The following is a 22,117-nucleotide window of genomic DNA, read 5'->3' as shown; positions in this document are numbered from 1 at the left end:
TTTGACTACTAGCGCCGAAGTAGATAAGACTGCTGAATGCTAGTTCGAGCAGAGTTCAAGTCAATTTCTCTTAGAAGAAAGGCAGAAGGCCTTAGGCATTTCTCCTCAGGGCTTTGTGTGATTTTCCTTAATCGTAATGGAATCTAGTTAATTACATTTCATTTTTTGGAGTTCATGCATAAAATTTTGAAAACAGAATTATTTGCCATTTGTTTGTTTTATTTATTAATTTTACATTAAGATATAATAATTATGGAATAAACTAATAAATCTGCATTAAGAAAAATTATACGTAAAAGCTTGAATGAATTTATAATAAATGCCACCAATTTTTGAATACAATAACTTCTTTCAATGACCATCCACAATTCAAGATGATTTTGATCTTTTGAGTTGGCTATCTTAAAGAGGTAGCGGTTAAAAGTGGTGTTTATTTATGTTTTCAGAAAAACGAGTTATTCTCAAAAATGGTAACCTTAGTAAGTTTAACACTTTGGAGAAGTTCGCTGTTTTTTTTTTTTTTTTTTTTTACACAATTTTTATATAAATAAAATGATAATTGCGATTTAACACAAAAAAACTTTCACAAATTATTTAATAAACTATAAATAATAATTTAAATAAATACAAGCTATTCATTTGGACTATGGCAAAGCACACAACGGCTATCTGCCAAAGGGATGAGTCCCTTTCATTAAGAACTTTTCACAGAAATTGGCTCGTATTCAAAATACACATGAGGAAAATGGCAAAAGCTCCCATACAGCCAATCATTTCACTGTAATTATAGCCCGGGCCAAAATATCAGTACTCAGCAATCTCACTATTTGGTGACTGATAGCTCAAGTTATTTGCGATACTTTTCGACAGAGCACTGCTGTAATACATTGTTCATATTTATACAAGATGATATATTTAATTAATTATAAATTATCATTTATTGTTTGTTATCTGTTAAAACACATTTTAAATGCCATATTCTGATCAGTATTTCCTCAAAACTTTCTCATGGAAAGCCACACAGAAAAAATAACCATGTAATGCAGAAATTTAGCTGTATAGATGGTCACATGGTAGCAACACAGTAAATTATTTGGCCTTTAATGTATGCTTTAAACATCTCATTCTGCAGTCTAGTGCAAGAAGAAAGTAAAAGTTTAAACAAATTCACATGCATCACATACAGTAGTGTATGCTTGTATTTATGTGTAAGAAGTAAAACTACTGCATATGAAACTGCTAAGCTGAAAATATATAATTAAAAACTAGCTGTTAAAATATTTTTTAAATTATACATGAAGATTCAGAGCTATTTTTCGATTTTCCAAAATTTCAAAATGCAGTCCCACAGATGCTCGATTATAACTTATACTGTACTATCTACTACATTTCAGTTCATGGAAGAAGACATAGGATTTTTACCAAAACAATCTAAATAAAACTTCAAACCATTCTACTCATTTAAAAATAAATATTAAGAAAAAATAATTGCTAAGTAGATTAATATTAAGCAATTAAATTGTATTAAAGCAACTATGTGTGGCAAAGCATTGCTCTTTTGCCACTTATTTCAGAATGCTGCCAATTCTTTTCCAGCAAATTTACTTTCTGTAACATAAAATTTGATGTTTATCACATTTTTTAGTTGCTTTCAGAATTTCTTTTATTTTGCAAATTGGAATAATGTATACTACAAATAAATTATTAAAATTAGTGTTAATGCTTGTTACATTTTCAATTTTAAGTAGTTTATTCCAATGTGAGGTTCAAATTTTCTTTCAAAATCAACCAAGTAAAAAAAAAAAAGTCACCAATGCATTTCAATACAGAGCAATGCAGCATAGTACAAAACCTATGGATTTTAGGTTTTGATTTTTATTACACGTGATGTGTAGAGAGTGCAATTTCATATTAAAAATATTTATGTTAAATATGTTCTGTATAAATGGATATTTTCTATTCTTAATTATTTAAAATTTTTTTCTTGCAGATTCATCTATACTACTAAAATCTGTGCACATATATTTGTTCGTAATGTCTTCTCCTCCAGAATGGTGAGAAGTTGAGCACCGGGAGAGGTATCCCCAGATTGCAAGCAATGGGAAGTCATTTCAACCATTCTAATCTTTCTACAACTTTAATCAGTCGAGAAATTAATTAAAAACACTTAAAACGCTGATCTTCATTGCTGTTTAGCATGCTGCGTCGAAGCACGTACAAGGTGGAATTTTAAAATTGCCATTTCTGTTTTTTAAACAGAGGAAGAATAAATTTTTTTATGGAAACACATAAACTATTTATTATTATTAGATAGATATAGAACTGATTTCACTCATATTGAAATGTTTTTAAACATTTTCTTTCAGGTGTGCATAGAACATATAAATTTTGCTTTGGCTAGACCCCACTCATCTGGCAGGCTTGTCTGCTAGTTATTATAAAAGAAAACTGAAATGGTAAACCATTGATCGGCACCCCTTTTTTGGTGCAGGCCTGCTTCCACTGGTACTGATCATAACATATGGAACATTCTTTAAAGTTGCTTAAAATTACAACAATTGTGCGTTATTCAAAACTATAGAAAATAATTAAGCCTACATGGATTTGTGCAAAATCATTGACTTTATTAACTAATAAGGTGCAGCTGCCTTAAAAATTTGTACAAAGCAATTTGTTAAACATTGTTATATCAATCAGCAGTATAGTATATATATATATATTTGTATACACATTTATTTATATATTTTCCAAAATATTTTTCATTAATTATATGGACATATTACTACATTCCAGACTGAATGGCTTAAAATCATTTGCAAGGATTGCATCTCGTTTATGAAAAATATACATTTTTTATTACACGGATGAGTGACATAACACATTTGGAACATTGTTGCTCAAAGATATGAAATACAACTTACATATACAAAAACTAAAATTTCATGGCATCAAATAAAAGCAATTCAAAATGTGTAAGTTGCAGTCATTTCTAAATACTGAAACTAATAAAACTGAAAAACACAACATGTGCCATGACTATCAAATTAGATACTTGCACATAAACATATAACGAATTGATGAAATAAATATTAATAAAATATGTATGTTCTATATCATTACAAAGAGAAAAGAATTTACACATATAATTTGCATGATTTAAAAAAAAATACCAATTATTTAAATCTAGATATAATTTCCTGAGCTTCATTCTGAAATTTCCCTTCAATTCAATTTTGAGATAATATATATATTTTCTCCTTTTATGGGATAGGAAATTTCTTGAAATGAAGAAAATTTATTTTACAAATAAAACTTGGAAAGGTTTTTATACTCTCACTGTATCCTTATGTAGTAATAAATAAAAATCAGAAAGAAAAAGATTTAGGCTGATTTCTTTTTGTATATCATGTTTACTTTGGCATGTGATATACATACATCATCACAGTTAATTGATCCCATACTCATATGATATTTTAAACAAAAAGGTCATATATTTAGCTAAAATAATTTCCCTTGAATTTAAAAAATATGCATTATATATATATATATGCATTTCTACATCTGAACATGACTATATTGTACTTCTACAGCAGATCAATTTATGAATTTTAATCTCATACAATTAATATAGCAAGCATGAAAATTTAAAATAGATAAAAAGTTAATATAGACTAATGGAATACTGTCTAAGTTAATAATTTATAAGAGTCGGATGGTATAATAAACATAACTATGCACTGTAGTAGAAAAGATGTGCAAGTACAGCCATTATATATAATTTCAGATTCTTTTGGTACTTATTGTTATTACTTACATATTTCAGCAGTGACATTTTTTTATTGGGATTAATGTACATATTAAGATACAATGCATATAAAGTGAAACACTTTTAGATTTGCAGATGAAAGCTAAACACGTCTGCTTTTAGAGTTATAAAAATGGATGGCCAAAATAGGTGCTCATTGTAATTTTTGCACAGGAATTGTGCTATATTTGAACTCGAGAAGCTCCTAAGATTTGAACAATACATTTCTCTTTCAAAAGGGATTTGGGTATAACATTTATAGAATTACAAATAGTCAACAGTGAAGTTACAGATTTTCAAAAATTATGAACTATGCTGAACAGTATAACAATATCTCTAAGTAAAATCAAAACCCACCTTTTCAAACTTCAGATCTTTATAAATAAACAAATATACATATTTTTAAAATATAATTTCTTGACCTTAACAAATAAAATTTTAATACATGCTTCAGTCTTTCAAACTAGATTCAATAAAATAAACTTCATTTGAACTATGTTGAATGAATGATTAAAATTACTTTTAGATTCCATGATATGAAACTTTTGCACACAAAAATTACATATAATTATATAATTGTAATTTTAGACCATCAAGAAATATTTTTACTACAAGCTGCTACTTCAAAAGGAAGCACTGACTAAAGCACAAAAACAATTAACAATTATTTCCGTGCTTTAATATATTAATCTGGCAAATCAGTTATTAACATTCATGAACAAATAAGAAATAAAATAAAAAAGTATTTACACTAAAACATATTATATATACAAATTAATCAACCTAGTTAAATACATTAGATATGTGAAAATAAAAGATCAGAGATTCTTTTCAACTATATTAACAAATTTAACGTAAACATGCAAAATCCATATCAACAAAACCTATTTTTAACAAAAAAAAAAAAAAAAAAGAAAGAACAATTATTTTTAACTTAGAAACTATACAAAGAAACAAAATTTATAAAAGTTTCCTGAGAGCCTTTTATATCAGGGGGAGGGAATACATATAGTATTTAAAATTTGTGATCAAGAAAAACACAGGAAGATCTACGAAATAAGCTCAAAAGGAACATACATGAAAATTTTAAAGATTTTTAGTTGCACCTTAAATATAAAATAAGCCATTAATAAATAATACTTAAAAAAATTTTTCAGAAAATACTAAAAGGAATAAGCCTGTTTAATGTAACATAACTTTAGTGAAAAAATATTTAAAAAAAAGGGACCAGTAGAATAAAAAATTTAGTCTTTCATCAAATTAAAATCATAATAATCAAAACCTTCTTGATGAATAAGAGAGAAAAAAAAAATTGACGCATATCAAAGAAGTAGTTATATTACATGTTTTTCAGTATATGCTCTAGTCCAGACTTTAACACAACATTTAACATATATATCACAAAAATTATTGTTTTTAAATTATCAAGCAATTAGATATATCCTTCTTGCATGATGTACAATTTTACAAATAATCTATTACATTTTTCAATTGTGAAAATTCATTAATTTATTTCACTACATAGGAGGCATGATACACATACACACAGAAAGAATGAGCAATGGAATAACACAAGGAATACATGTATAAAACACACAAAAGAGGAAAATAAAATTTACAATAATTAATTGGAAAATTATATTGCACAAGTGCATTAAGAGCAAATTTTTTTTGATGAAATTTTTTACTAATAAAAATTAAAATTACTAGTAAAAACATAAACATATACATTTGTTTCAATACATGAAAATTGTTTACAATGTTGATTTTTCAAGCCATATACAGACAGTGTTCAAAGAGGAATTATGGAGGAACAATAATGATCAACACTGATGTAATTAGAAACATATGATGATACTGTGAAATTCAGAAGTATGTCATAAAAATTAACAATTTTATAACAAAATTAAAAACAGTATTCAGAATAATGTTTCACTTCAAAATCCTAGTATGAAATATTTCATTCACTGATTTTTATAAAATATCAGAAAACAAATATCAAAATATGAGAGACAATCTTCATTAGACAGATGAACTTTTCCTGAACATTATGGATAAATTAAGACTTTTTAAAAACATCATAAAAGATGAATATAATAAACAACATTTAAATAATTAGAAAAATCTTAACATATTACTTATGGAGGAAGAAATCACACCCAGAAATTTATAACCTAAAAAAATCTATGAATATCTGCATCAATATATTAAACGATTAAATAATTTTTAATAGTTTAATTTAATTTTTGATATACTTAAACAAAAATTTCATACTATTTTATGATAACATATTGCTAGCTTATATGATCGAAATAAAACTGAGTACAATATAAAGAAAATATAAAAGCCTGTTTTCAGATATAATAAAAGAAAGATATTGTTCTCTTCATATAAGGCTTGCATTTATGCAAACGAAAAAATTTTTAATTAACTGAAAGAACCAATTTTAATGCATCCAAATATTTATCACAGTAACCATACCTCAAATTCAGCTTACAGTCTTGGATGTAAAATGAAAGACAATTCAAGGAATTAAAAGAATTACAGACAGACATCACAAGGGAACATAACAAAAATCACAAATCTAATAACAAAATATAAGGCAAAAAAAGGGTAGAATTATTCACAACCAAACAGTATGAGAAAGAATTTATACAAAGTAATGCAAAAAACCAACATTTGATGTAGAAAAAATTATATTTTACTTGCAATTAATATTAAAATAGAAGGCAAGATAATTTTGATAATGGAATGAAACCTGGAATAATTTTATAAAGCATTAAAAATAATTAATAAATATAAAACACCGTATCAAAGTATACTGAAAATGATAATTCTAAAGAAAAATTCTTTTCAGATATACAAAAAACAAATTAAAAGAATTTTCAGACTCTTTAAATACTTTTAAAAATTGCACACAATGAGCAGATGGCACTTGGACTAATATGGAAAATGACTTCTCATGGGAAACATAAAAAGTTTATAAAGTTCTCACTTCATAAAAAGTCACAAGAAAGTTTGCCATCTTATTTTAATTATTAACACGGTCAACATAATTTGCAGGATAAAGGCCTACACGACCATCTTTCCTTCCTTTGCACCAACCCTGCTCATCTTCATCTTCCAGTTTTTCAAACACTTCTCCTGGGTTTATATAAAAATATATATATATATATATATATGTAACATTCATAAAGTCTTTGAATGCATGATTTAAAAAATATATAATACATTAGAATTAAAACTACACCGATTTTTAAAATCTAAGGAAGAATAAAAAAAATATACTAACATTTATGAGAAATACGAGAGCAATTCTCATAAAATTTAGAAAACCTATGACTTACATTACAATTTATAAATGCCATAAAACATTTTAGATGATAAATATTTTTCAATTTTAGCTAAAAAATTAATGATGAAAATTACAAAATGAATTCAGAGACTTTTAAAAATTAAAGATATTAAAGATTTTAATTAATTAATTTTAAATTAAAGATATATCTTTATATATATATAAGCAGCTTAAGTGTTTGTCACCAATAGTTTATTGTTGCCACTCAGAAAAATGAGCACAGAAATTAACGTTTCAGCAAATTTTAATTAATATCTTGGCCGATTAAAGTCATATGAAGATGAGAACGGTATCGATGGATTCGGAGAATTTTTTGGAATCCGAGGATATGCGTCTTGAGTTTCAACTCGGCGCCATTCTGTAGATATTCGAGAAAAATTAATTTGGCATGTAGCCAAATCCCTCTAATAGGGAAAACCCAAGAAAGAAAGTGGAAAATGTGGGGAAAATGTAGGGAAAATTAGTTTTTAATTAATATCTCGGCTAATTAAAGTCCACGAAGACGCGAATGGTCAAAATGGCGTGCCACGGACCTGCGGAATCTAATGGCGTGCTTCGCTAAGCATGGTAGCCAGCTGTTTCGGAGGAGATGCTTATGCTTATGCTTTACTTTCATTACAGGCATCAACTTCTTTAGAATTTAAACCTGATCATTCTAACTTGCCATACAGCCCTTCACCAGTTGTAGAAACATTTAGGGCGCTATCACGCTACTCACCCGAAAGCAAAAATAAGAGTCTGAGAGATCAGGCAATCAGAGCTTTAAGGTGGCAAGTCAAGGTGGTGTTACACTAACATAATAGCAAAAATTTCAATTTTTAAGTCATAGAAATCATCAGAACCCTGACTGAAGAACATAAAACTACTTAATGAGAGATTTGCGAGGAGAATTAAGGGTATGAGTATCACGTGACCGGTACTAGTCAATACAGTTGGATCCACATTGGTATGCATGGTGAGTTCAATTATTTACACTTTGTACAAATAACACTAAAAGTCTTTGCCTGTCCAGGCACTAAGTCCATACTTTTAGTAGTAAACTCAAACACAAATAAACAAACAAGGAAATAAATCTTGGTTAAATACTTAGATAAATAATAGGATTAAATGCTTGATTAAATAATACTTGAATAAAATGAGACAAGTTGGATAAAACTATATACATATTTACAGCTACCACTTTACATTGTGGTGAATTGACCTAGGTCGTTTCACGATGCTTTCCACAGTGGGATCATAGTTCGTAAGTTCTCTCAAAGTATTGACTGGCAATTCTCCATTTTCTCAAAAAAGTTGTGAGCATCCATTAGGATCTGCTCCGGTATTGGTATAATTTTTAAATCTTTATAAATGATCGTATTTCTAACATACTAAGGCACATTAACTATAGCTCTTAGTATTTTATTTTTCAGGAGGTTAATTTTCCTTCATTCAGTCTTTAAGGTCGTGGCCCAGGCCGGGGTTGCATAAAACAAAATTGGTCTAATAACTGCTAAATACAGAGTACATTTAATTTTTAAGGTTAAGTTTAGATTTCTGTCCTATGAGATTATAGAGGGACATGTAAGCTCTATTTGCTTTGTTAACTCAAGAGATGATGTTACTTCACCCTATATATAGGCAGCTTACATGTCTGTTTGTCGCCGATAGTTTATTGGTTGCTTGTGTAACTGTACTAGCCAATGGGTAAGTTGCCACGGCACAGGGTTGCCGTTTCAATTGAGACATAGACAACTGTTGTCCTGTAAAACTTGCCTTTGCTATGACCATCAATAAGTCTCAGTCATCCAAACGCTTAAGTGTGTTGGCATTTTTTTTTTTTTTTTACCTCAGCCTGCATTTGGGCACAGTCAACTTGTGTTCAAGAGTTCGTGAAAGAACAGACGTAAAATTAAAAATAATTGATGGTCCTCTGCAAAACAAGCTTAAAAATGATGGAAAAATCTACACAAGAAATGTTGCATACAAAAAGATCTTTGACATGTGAATTAACATTTTATTATTTAAATCCCCTTTATTTCGCCACCTTCCCTGGATAATACAGTTTGAATTAGCAGACACATTTGCACAAATCATTTTAATTACAATTTATAATATCTAGAACAGCTTGCACAAATCATTTTAATTACAATTTATAATATCTAGAACAGCAGTCATTTCATATGACCGCCAGGCCTTTCTTGTTTCATACAAATAAATAAAAATTAAAGATTAAAATTTTTTCAAGAAGGAGATGAAAATGAATATAAAAGCTTGATTCCACATAATACACCAAAATGTCATTTAAATTAAAATGTCTTATTTAGTACTTTTTCCTTTATTTTGCTGGTTTATAAATAATCTCAGAAAAGAATAATCTATCAGAAAAGAATATCTATAATCTCACAAAAGAATGCAATCACAGTGCACGATATCTTGAATAATAACCTACCATTCAGCTTTTGCTCCTTAACCCCATTGCTTTCAATGCATCATATATTTTATGGTTTAGGTTTCAGTGCCAGATTTACATATAAGCTGCACAAGCTGTAGCTTAGGGCTCCCACTTTCTTGGAGACACCCTCAAAAATTATACTATATCCCTCATAAAGGGCCCCATATCTCAAATAGTTTAGGATATCGTCAAATCTAAATCCAGTTATGTTAGTTTTCCTTCACAGGTTTACCTTTTTCAAATGTAATATACAAGCAAAGTATCACTGGTGATCTACTATAACTTTTATATGATAAAAAAGGAATATTTTATATTAAATTTTAAAAGAAAATATGTGATGACATAATGATAAGAAACTTCACTGAATTCAATGCTTTGATTATCAGTCCTGTTAAGAGTATTATTTACTACTTTAAATGCATGACACTATCTATTTATATTTTTAATTTTATTTAATTTCCTAAAACTATTCTTAATTTTCATTTTCTGTTTATGTACAAGAAATAAAATTTAAGTAGTATATTTCAAAATTCAAATATTTCCATAAAAAAACCCAATTTTTAAGGAATCATTTTGGAATTTAGATTTAAAAGCAAACAATGCACAATGACGTTCAGTTCTTCATAATTACAGGCTCATGGGGCAACTATATTCTGCTTGCACCGACTTTCTTTATGGATTGACGACGAAATTGAACACAATATGACATTAAGCCAATCTATTATAATAGAAAAGCCACCCAGATGGTAGGTGGTTAGGGAAGCCTGACTGTGATACTGAAGGGCATGGGATCGAATCCCGGAGAAGGCATGGTTGTAACTGTCCGTCCCTTCATAGGAGATGATGGTGGCCCACCTATTAGGTGCCTCTATAATAGACCACCACATCTGGCCTTGTATAGATTAATGGACTGTGTTACACTGTAACTGTTCACAATCCGCCATTGGGAAAAAAATTATAATAGAAAAAGCAAGAAGAATTTTTAATTACATTCAGGTTGAGACAAGTGACATAAGCGAAACTTTCGTTGCAAGTCGAGGATGGTTAAATAGATTTAAACATCAAAATAATCTTCATAACATACAGATTGCAGGAGAAGTAGCAAGTGGTGATATGAAAGCGGCGGCTGAAGTACCAATGACATTAAAAATAATAATTGAACGAGGAAACTATCCTCCAGAATTGTTTTTTAATGTTGATAAAACAGGCGTATTTTGGAAAAGAATGCCAAAATGAGCATTACTATCCTGCGAAGAAAAACGTGCACCAGGATTTAAAGCTGCAAAAGATCGCTTAACACTTCTAGTGGGTGGTAATGCAAGCAGAGATTTTAAATTAAAACCACTACTTGTTTACCATTCCAAAAACCCAAGAGCGATGAAAGGAATATCCAAATCAACTTTACCTGTAATTTGGTAGTCTAATAAAAAATCATAGATAACTAAAAATTTTCCAGAATTGGTTCACTGAATATTTTTGCCCGTCTGTTAAATGCTATTGCAAAATTAAAAAACTTGAATCAAGAGCACTACTTTTAATTGATAATGCTCCAAGCCATCCAACGAATTTATCTGACTTAATAATGTACATTTCAGTCGAAGTGGTTTTCTTGCCACCTAACACAACTGCCTTAATCCACCCAATGGATCAAGGTGTTATATCGAATTTTTTAGGCTTATTACCTGCGGTGAACATTTAGACAGATGTTTGAAAAAAACAGACGGAGAAAAGAAAAAATCAATAAGAGAGTTTTGGAAGAACAATATCATGAATGTTGTAGAAAACAAAAACCTTTCTTGGAATGAGATAACAGAAAAATGGTTGAAAGGGGTGTGTGGAAGAACATTTGGCCATACCTAAGCAAGGGCGGTGACACAGGGAAACTCTGTCGATATGAATGAAATAATAGAAGAAATAGTGGAATTAGCAAAAGAAACCAGTTTAGATGAGGTAAATGTGGAAGATGTTGAAGAAATAGGGCAAGACACAGCTGTAAGTCTTCCTAATCATGAGCTCAAGGAATTAGCAGACCAAGAACACAAAAATAGTGAAAGTAGTGATTCTGAAGAAGAGCAAAAAGAACTTTCAATAGCGTTTCTAAAAACCAGTTTGACCACTATAACAGAAATTATTCACCAATTTATTGAAAATGACCCAAATTTTGACAGGAGTTCAAAGGCATTCAAAGTGTTAGGGGTGCCTTATCCATTTACCAACAACTTCTTAGAGAGCACAAAAGGAAAACTCAAATTGCATTAGATACCTTCTTGATAAAAAGGCAGAAAATTGGAAATATGGAAGAGACTGAATGATCTGAAATGTAAACATACTAACTTTGAATTTTATTTATTTTTATATGTATATTTGTAAGAAATATTTTTTTGTTTTATATTTATGTTATAAAATATAATTAATAAATTTAGTGGTAAAATACCTGACCAATTTTCTACCCATCTTCCCCTAACCCCATTATTAACATGATGAGATAACCTTGTTTAACGCTGCTTCATATTACGCTCTACTTTGATACCCCGCGTTAAGCGGGGTCTTACTGTATAAGTTTCTGTATGCCTATATTTTTAACAGAATTTCTTTTTACATTCTACAAATGTCAAAAGTATTAATAATATATTTATTACTAAAGTTATATTGAAGCGATAAGTTATTACATATATATTAGTAAAGTCAATTACATATTGTTATATTTAAGTCATAAAAATCTTATACTCAGTATACTCAGTATAAAAATTTGATACCTATGAAGTTTTTATATTACACAAATCCACTTACATAATTTGTTTTTTATAACTTCTATAATACGAACTGGTAAGAGTTTAGAAAATTAAGACTTTTTTTTTTAATAAACTCTGAAATGGATTCTAAAATTTTAATAAGATAAAGAAAATGAAATTTTGCATACCTGCTTTAAAAGAAAGCTCATCTGCTTCAGCACCTTCATAGTCATAAAGTGCTTTGACTGGAACACCAGGTTCTCCATTGTCAACCAAAGCATCATTAGAACCTTCATCCCAGTCTTCTTGATCATCATCAAAAGGATTTGGATCCTGACGTCCATTTCTACATTAAAAAACACTTTCTTTAAAACTACTTAAAATAAGGTACCATTTAGATTATTTTTGGGACTGGAAGGAGACTATATTAAATATGAGACTATGAAAAATTTCCTTTAATATACATTGTATCCATAAAAACCTGTTTGAAGTCTTTATTTTCACAACCATTGGTCATAGACATACACTTGCCACTTTATGAAAAGTATTGATCAATATAAATTTTTTTCAAAACAACCAAAAAAAAAAATAGTAATTTTTTTTTTTTATTCATTTGTATATAATTTGCGTTTTAGAAAACACTAACAGTTTTCGTACTTGTACAAGCTAACTGTCAATATTATTTGCATGGATTAAAAGTGAAAATTTCCAGCTTAATGAAATTTTAAGTATGATTATTAGCTTATGACTAAAAATTAATACAATTTCATGAGAATATTAGACACATATTTTTAGTGTGTACTTATAGTAAAACTTATAAATTACTTGTGTAAAAATTTTGCTGGCATACCAATTGTAAAAAATTCTAAATTAAGAATGTTACAGACTATAAGTCTGTTACTTTATAACAGTATTTCAAGGTCTTTTTGCTCCTTTGATCATAACACATGTCATCATCTCTACACAGCATTTATTTTCTCTAGCTCATTTGAGACATTCAAGTCAGCCCTCATTTGTGTGCTATCCATGAAGCACACTAAATGGACATGAAATGGAAAAAACAATTATGAGACACAACCATTTGCTGCAGTACTTGTTATTATGGTTACAAGGTAAGCTGGATGGAAGGTAAAATGAGCCTGAAATGCCTATTCTAAATTAACAAATTTGGTACATCATGAAAGAATATTATTGAATGACATTTATGAAATTTTGTCTTTTTTTTTTTTTTTTTTTTTTGTGTGTGTGTGTGTGTGTCATTTTGTCATGGAGGAGGAGTATACCCTTGCGATTGACCAATGCTGGCTCTTTATGCATCAGTGCCTGACGCACATGTTCCAAATGCTGCGAGTACAGGCCTGCCATGATAGTTTGGCCCACTGGCAGGAGCTCATTGTGCATCATTTGACAACTAGTCCACTAGATATAGAGATGGTCTTGCATAGGTGGAGAAAAGGTCTTGCAGTGTGAGGCACATGGTCTCATGGTAACAGCCAGTGTCTATAATGCCTGGGTGTGTCATATTGGACCCACTTTTCATCGTTGGCGAGTACTCGATCTAATGTGGATCCATTGTGGTCCCGAGTACGCAATGACAAACAGGCAGTGACACACTGTTACTTGTTTGCATCAGACATTGAGTGGAGTACCCACTTGCTCAGCTTGTATGCCTTTCCTATGTGTTGCAAATGGAATCTGATTGTTTCATCAGTTACCTGGAAGTGTGCAGCAAGCTCACCACATGTTTGGCTACTGTCATTCTCTATGGCTGCTCTCAGGGCCTCATCACCCAGCGCTCGTGGCTGACTGCTGCATTACTAAGAGACATATCCCCTGATCTGAACTTCTGGAACCTTAGCCAAGTGGTTCGTTTGTTAACGGCATCATCCCCAAAGAGCTGGCAAATTCGGTGACATGATACTGCTGCTGACAAGTCTACATTACAATCACAGCAAACAACTCCGAATGAGTGACTTTGATGCATCAATTTCAATCAGTTGCTGTGTGAGTTATGTTTGAAGTATCCATGCAACGCGCTTTTATACTCTTGGACAATGTCCGAACTTTCATTCTAACCATTTTATCGCCAGGTTTGGTGACTATTTTTACGTTGGGGTTCACTCTTCTAGTGTCATATCAGACACAGCAAGAACTTTTTTGGTTACCTTGTACTTTCAAATGGTTTATCATAATAGCAACATTTTCACATTAAATATCTAAATATTAAAATGAAAGCATTACTTTCCAAGAATTAAGCATTCAAACCTTTTTATAGTACTTTAATATAAATAATTAGTGGTTGGATGAATATTAACTATCCAAATTAAATTCACTAATCCAAATCATTTATAACATATAAACCACTTTTAATTATTGAACATTTCCATTAAATTTCAGTTTTTTACAGATTTCTGAAAAATTAAGAAAACAAAAAAATAAGTAATGAATTTTAAAACAAAAAAGTAATATATCTTAACTTTCTCAAAAAGAATAACTTACGAGCTAACTCCTGAATTTCTGTTGGAGATATTTTTTTCTTTATTGCCATTTTTTGTCTGATTGTTTTGAATATTAGTAAGAGTTATTCCAGCATCATTCTTCTTTTCTTTCTTTGACACATTATGGAAATCAGGATTATACTCCTATAAATATTTTTTTTTTACTATTAAATAGTTATAATCTAAATTAATTATTGCAAAATATATTTTCACAGTTAAAATCAAGCAATTTTAAAAATCAATGTAACTTAACAGGGGGGGGGGATTACCAAAGAGGCATACATTTATGCTTTTAATACTTTCAACAGGCTAAACATGAAAAACCACAAAAAGTCCTACTGCACAACAGAGAAATTAAATTCTAAACCCTAATACAATCATAATCAAATGTATAATCTAAATGCAGAAATCCTGATAGTTGATACAATGAAAAGAATATGGAAATCTTTCAAACTAGCATGACAAAATACCAAAGTTGCACAGAGGCTAATTAAATGTGAAACAGCAAACCCAACTACACTAAAATTCATATATATGGGAAACTTTTTAATAACAATAAAAAGCTGAGAGATTTTAAAAAACTAGAAAAGACAAATGATTCTTGTGGCTAAACACTGGGTTTCTCATCAATGAAAAAATAACACCAGTAACGAAAAGACACCTGATTCAAAACCTTATGTAAGAAAAAAAAAAAAGCTCGCACAAATTATTCCGAATAAAAATTTAACAGTTGTGCCTCTCACTAAAGGAAAAGAGAACAAAATGGAAACAAATTTGACAATTATGTCTCTATCAAATGAAAGAGCAAATTAAGTCACTATTTCCTGCAATATTAATATCAGTTTTGTTTCTATGGCAATTAGGCAATATGGTTTCATTGTTTTATTTTTCATAATTACATATTAAAACACAAGAAAAACTACAGAAATAACAATGCAAGTTTTAACATTTTGACAAGACAAAGGACTATTAGTTGTTATTCATAAGAGATAGATGTGACACCACCACCATATTCTAGGGTAGAGACATAGGTACAGTTATTAAGGTAAAGTGAAGATTAGCAAAGCATAAAGCTCCTAGTAAAGGAGTATAGTTAATTGCTAAAGAATGAAAGCAGCAAACAGGTGTGCATCTGCAAAAACAGTGGTTGACAAAGGATTCAGTGCCTCTCTACTTAAGATAATAAATTAAAATTTACAGGAAGATCTTCGCCAATTCTGTGCTGATTGACCAGCATTATGCCACTTTCTGGAAATGGAGCTTTCTTGCTTTTTCCTACAATATCCCGGAACTCTTCAGAATAATCCTATAAATGCATTCCAGCAAAAAAAAAAAAAAAAAAAGCAAAAAGCACAGAAAAGAAAACATTATATAATCAATATATTAAACATATATCTGATAATAGATTAAGACATAACCAGACATTATAAATCATTACACATGCATCTTGTTAGAATGAAACCCCGCTTCCCAAATGATAGTAGACAAAAGAACAGTAGCAACATTAACAATTTAAAATTAGAGAAAATATTTTACAATGTGAAAACAAAAACCGAAAGTCACATTTTTACAATAAGAAAAATAATTGCAATAACCATTAACTAATTTCATACAAAATGTAAAATGAAAATACAATGGTAAACTAAATTACAAGAGGTTAAAAAAGAAACCGTTTTTAAAAAATATCCTTTCTAACAAACAGAATGTTTTCCTAAATTTTACAAATGGAAATCACACATGTAAAACACCATTTCTATTTACAACTTTTAAAATATTTCATTCCACAAAATTTTGTATTCAACATCTTCTGAAGAAATACAGCTGAATAGAATGCAGTTGTTTTATAAGTTTAATAAATTCTCAAGAATAAGCTTTCGAAGAAATAGTGCATATATGATTATGAAACCTCAAAAAACTGTTAAAGGGAGGCATTATACCAGGATTTTAGTCTCTACAACATTCTACCACAAAATATAGCCCCTAATCAACTTACTGCTTCATTAATATTCAAAACCTATCATCCAAGCATACAACGGTAAAATTAGAAATTTTCTCAATTCTTGAAGCTGTAAAAATTGGTTAATTTTATAAAGTTTACAAATAGAAAGATATTCAAAGCACTATGTGAAGAAATGATGATTTTTCAACCTATCATCTCTTTCACTCAGAAGTAAAGTGACTTTCTAGTGGTAAAACCTTTACCAAGTTATTTAAATTTTGAAATAAGTTTGTTTTCCCCTTTTCTTTTAAAAACCACCCTTTTCGGTCTTTCTTTAAGTTATTAATAGTCTACAAGGGTTCCACCTCCTTAAAGATAATCTTTTCAACTCTTTTCCACATCACTTAATACTGACTAATACCCTACAAAGTTTAAAAAAACTAAATGTATTACTAAAAATTAGATTTTTCAAGATAATACATCGAAAAGCCACCATATGAAGTATTTGAAACTGTATATAATTTGCAATATGACAGCAAGCTGCAGTTATCCTAAGAAATGAGTCAGAAAATAACTGAACATGTGAAAAATCTTTCAAAACATTCCCTTCTGTTAACTATATGTTCTAAGTTTTGAATGTAAATGTACATGCTGGGCTCTTAATTCTGGGAAATAAGTAGATTGAAAAAAAAAAAAAAAATTGAAATGGAAATAAAAAGTTATCTTTCAAAAATGCAAAATTCATTTAAAAAAACCACAATTTTGGGAGGGGACTAATATGATAGTATTTTATAAATTGGATATCTATACATATGCATGTTCCCAGTATATAACTTGTATGATATATATATAATTATTCTCTTAGCTTTTATATCTACTGTTGCAATATTTGTTTATGGTAATAACATATAAATCTGGAAAAATATATATATTAATTTCAAATATTTGTTAATGTGAAATATCCAACACATAGAAATTAACTGGCAAATAATCACAAAAATAGAAGATGATTTAGAACATTTTTTTTTTTTTTCCAGCTTTAAAGGAATCTATAAAGTGTTTCAGCCTTTTTTTAAAATTTTAGATGATTAAATTATGTTAACTTCCTTTTCTTTTACTATTATGAAACATCACACATGTTACTAAACAGAAAATTTATGAGCTTATATATTTTCTCTTTTAATTTTGTTAGAACTCAAAGCAATATTAATGCACCGAGTAAATCATTAGTATTCAATTATCACAATATGGAAGTCTAATTGCAAATATTTTTATATATATATAAAACCATTCTGAAAAATCGGTACTTACGTGTTATACGACCAACCATAAATTTGTCTCAAAACAGTGCGATTTAAGCTGCTAACACACATCCGTTTGTTTCGGAAGAACAACTGTTCAAAACAATTTTTCTGCTTTGTCACAATAGCTAATCACCACAGATCACTTTGGGATTAACACGTAATGGGAAAACTGGTTCTCCATTACAAACAAGCTGATAGCGTTTGAAGCTGATTAGTGACTGGTTGAAAATGAACAATTTGCAATTTTTTCGAAAGGAAGAAAAAAATCAGGCGTCTTCCTTTCAATAGTAAACCGAGCAAAAAAAATTGTCCAAAACAGTTGTTCATATGAAACAAATGCACGTGTGATATAGGCCTTAATGCCAATAATGGACAACTGTGAGTTAAAAATGCACCCTTAATATCTATGCCTTCATTTGATAAAACCCTGACAGATTCTTGCCAAGCCACCTTTTGTCTTTAGGTACAAGGATATAAATTGTTGCTGCACATTGAAAAAAAAAGAAGTACAGTTTTATATCTCCCATTCTACGGGGCAGATTGACAAAATTCAAATTGCATTTTTCATGTCTCGAAAGTGCGATCTTGGATATATAGAGTGTCTTTAATTCGGACTCGTCGGGACGTCGGCGATTCCGGATTATCGGTTTTTCCTGATTATAGATCAGTTTAAATCTGGTAAGATGGCATGCAGAAATTATAAAATTAAAAATATGAAACCGTAATGTATGAAATAAAGAGCAATTATGATTTAAAGGGTATCAAAACTTACAAAAAAAAAAAAAAAAAAAAAAAAAAAACATAATATTTATTTGTTTACTTTATTAAACATTTCATTCAACGCGTGCATGCGTAAAGTTACACATAGTCAAAATTAGAAAATCGCAACCACAAAACTATTTGATGTGTATTCGTGATATTTATAATGACGAGGAATTTGATTACATCGAGATAAAATACAACATTTAGTAAGGAATTATAAGCTGAATAAAATAAAAACATCTGCCCTGAAGATAAGGATAGTGCTGACAGATCAATTTCCAGTTCACTGCGCGACGCAACGTTCCCCCCCTTCCGCAGAGGGTTCATCAAGTTTGAGTGGTGTAATTGTGTCTATCGTTTTAAAGATTTTGTCATTCTGTTGGTTTATGTTGATGATATAGTTATGTTTGGGAAAAGTGAAGTTCAGGCCAAAAGGATATTAAAAGTCCTGAGTTCACATTTCGATTTGAAAATTTTGGGTAAAACAAGAAAGCTTCTGGGTGTGGAATTTGAATATGAGAACAATAGTGTTTTAATTCATCAGCAATTATATATAGAAGACATAGTTGATCGATTCAAGTCTTTTAAAATACAAATTACTTCCCTTCCAATAGTTAAAGGTGTGAAATACTCAGTCTCAAAGCCCCAGTACACAAGAAGAAACGACTGAAATGATGAATTATCTTTATAGAAATGTTTTGGGATGTCTCTCGTTTCTTTGCAATCGGACTCGTCCGGATATAGCTTATGCTGTTAATATATTTTCTCAGTTCCAAAGCAATCCTGGTACGTTTCACTGGGAAGGATTACTTAAACTTTTATGGTATGTTTCCAATGCCAGACAGCACAAACTTAAACTGGTATGAAAGGAACTGAAGCTCAATATATATTCAGATTCGGATTTTGCTTCAAGCAGGGATGATATGGTGTCTATTGGTGGACAAATAGCTTTGTTGGGAGAATCACCTGTATCTTGGCGTACATTTAAAGAAAGGGGAGTGAGTTTGTCTACTATGGATGCTGAATTTATCTCCATGACTGAATCAGCAAAAGAATTAGTTTGGTTTAAAAACATCTTGGATGAATGCATTCAGTTTAAGATTGCAAGTAACTATGTTTCAAAACCAATATTGTTTGCTGATAATATGGCTGCTATATGTTTTACAAAATCACCCATTGAAAACTCAAGGACAAAACATATATTGATTTAAAATATGTTCCAAGTAAAGATAATCTGGCTGATCCCATGACAAAACTGCTGACTAAGCATAACCTGATAAGATTTTGTGGAACAATTTTCTTATGAAATTTGTTTTTGTGTGTATTTAAATTAAGAGTTTTGTTTATTTGAAACTAATATGTTATAAGTCATATTATGATGGATATTAGGTAAATGTAAAACTGTATAGTGTAGAATGTTGTATGAGTGACCAGTGCCCTGGGTAAATGTATTGAGTGTATGATCATACATATGTCTTTGTAATGTTTTGTAACATGTTGGACTTTTACTTATGGTAAATTTTTGAATGATGGGATAAGATTTTCCCAAAGGAAAATTTTCTTAAGAATTTCTGAATGAAATTACGATATTTATTTATTCTTGTTTTGAATTTTGTAAAGATACTGGCATTCAGTTTTTATTTCAGGTCGGAGATGATGATGTGGGGGGCATTTGTTGGAAAATATAGCTTATTTTAAACCTTTTACTGCATCATCTCTCCTCCTTGAAATGTTTATTTAGTTTAGTACTTATTTTAAAGTAATATAGTAGTTACTTCTACTTCTTTTTCTTGCTGCCACTGTTTGCATTGAGAGCGGACTGTTTCAACCTAATTGAGATGCAAAAACGAAACGTGATGTTACGTCATCTGGAAAGCCGATTCGTGCCGATAGCTGATTGGTTGCCGTGAGATGACGTCATGCCTACTTCTGCTATAAGTATCTCGCGTCGCTCTGGCTCAGCCCTTCTAGTTCCTGCTTTCCTGGCACTTGAGTGAGCGGTTTCCAGCCCCTTCAGAAGGATGCATGCAGTCCGGTGATTAAAGTGCCTTGGTTCCGGTTTGTGGGATGGCTGCTCCTGAATAAAGTTCCTTGGTGCCTGTCCGTGGGATGATTGTTCCGGAAAAAGTTCCTTGGTTCATATCCATAAGATGATTGTTCCAGAATAAAGTTCCTTGGTTCCAGAGGTTACCATATGAGTGACTGCTGTGGGCGGCATCCATGTTCTTCGATGAAGGCGGCATTTAAAACACGTGAGCGGCGATTCCTTGTGCAAACGGAGTTAGGCCGGTTTTAAGTGCTTTCAAGAACTTCATTTAAATTTTCAGGTATTTTTCTTGACCATTGATCATGAACTTATTGAATGTGTAGCCAACTTCATTTTGAGGCCGCTTAATTACTGTTTAGGACATTTTATTAGTATTGAATGCCAGTGTTTTGGAGACCAGGTAAAAATATTATTTGATGGATGATGGTTATATTATATTTTTCCTAAGACCCTGATATTGTTGAAATTTATTTTCTGTGTTTTTATTATTTATTATATTGTTAAGTATAAAAGTATAAGTATAAAAGACATAAGTTCATAGCAAATTAATACTGTTTCTAACAGTTTCCTTTTAAAAATACATATGTGAATTTAGATATGGAACCAGCGGTTCAGATGTAAAAGGAAAATGGGATTTATCCAATACATTTAACATTAATTTATTAAAAGAAACAACAATGAATCTTTACCTCAAAAACAGGCCAATTCATTGCCATACCAACTCCATGATTGTTTGACCACCATTTCAAGTCTTTGCTGGCATCAGCATTTTGTATGGAATGTCTGTATTCTTCATAAATTTGTGGAAGCCTGAAATAAAAGCCATGAACTTTAAAGAACTTTGAGAATTTGAATTTTTTTTTTTTAAGAAATGAATGCCCAATTATAAAAGAACAACCTATGAAAAGCCTTACTCATTAAAAAATTGTGTTTGTAACTAAATTGTGTTTACTTCCTGTTTTGAATTATTTCTGAAGATGTAATAGATAAATGACATATGCAATGGCAAAATGCTATATGCATTATAAAATTATGTCCGTAAGCTGTGTTATGCTTGTGAAAATATATTTTTGCTAGTGCTAAGTATCTCAGCTGTATTACATGTTTCAAGACACAATGAACGTATGCACAATCAACAAACTACTGGTGTACACAGTCAATATTATTCAATGATGATGCCACATTTTAAATGATTGGTACAGAAAAGTAAAAGCAAGATAAACAGAGTCACATGAAATGAC

General features: G+C 30.2%; 1 protein-coding gene across 3 annotated transcripts in view; it reads right to left on the bottom strand.

Annotated features, from left to right (window-relative positions):
• Positions 1-2,603: 2,603 nt before the first annotated feature.
• The window catches only part of LOC118197608 (protein kinase C and casein kinase substrate in neurons protein 1-like), a 43,215-nt gene continuing 23,701 nt past the window's right edge, over positions 2,604-22,117 (bottom strand). For 2 of the 3 annotated variants that reach the window (XM_035369133.2, XM_085822027.1), the window contains exons 6-10: positions 21,566-21,686; positions 16,023-16,130; positions 14,826-14,968; positions 12,515-12,672; positions 2,604-6,949 (exon numbers count right to left, since the gene is read on the bottom strand). In XM_035369133.2, coding sequence (XP_035225024.1) covers positions 6,837-6,949; positions 12,515-12,672; positions 14,826-14,968; positions 16,023-16,130; positions 21,566-21,686 — 643 coding nt within the window. In that variant the 3' untranslated portion in view covers positions 2,604-6,836. The remainder of the gene's footprint in view (positions 6,950-12,514; positions 12,673-14,825; positions 14,969-16,022; positions 16,131-21,565; positions 21,687-22,117) is intronic. The other variant, XM_035369134.2, reaches the window with a different exon arrangement.

Source organism: Stegodyphus dumicola, chromosome 8, assembly GCF_044657685.1.
Source record: "Stegodyphus dumicola isolate Sdum_Otavi_A_Nest chromosome 8, ASM4465768v1".
Classification (NCBI taxonomy): Eukaryota; Metazoa; Arthropoda; class Arachnida; order Araneae; family Eresidae; genus Stegodyphus; species Stegodyphus dumicola.
This window is presented reverse-complemented; position numbering and strand designations above follow the sequence as displayed.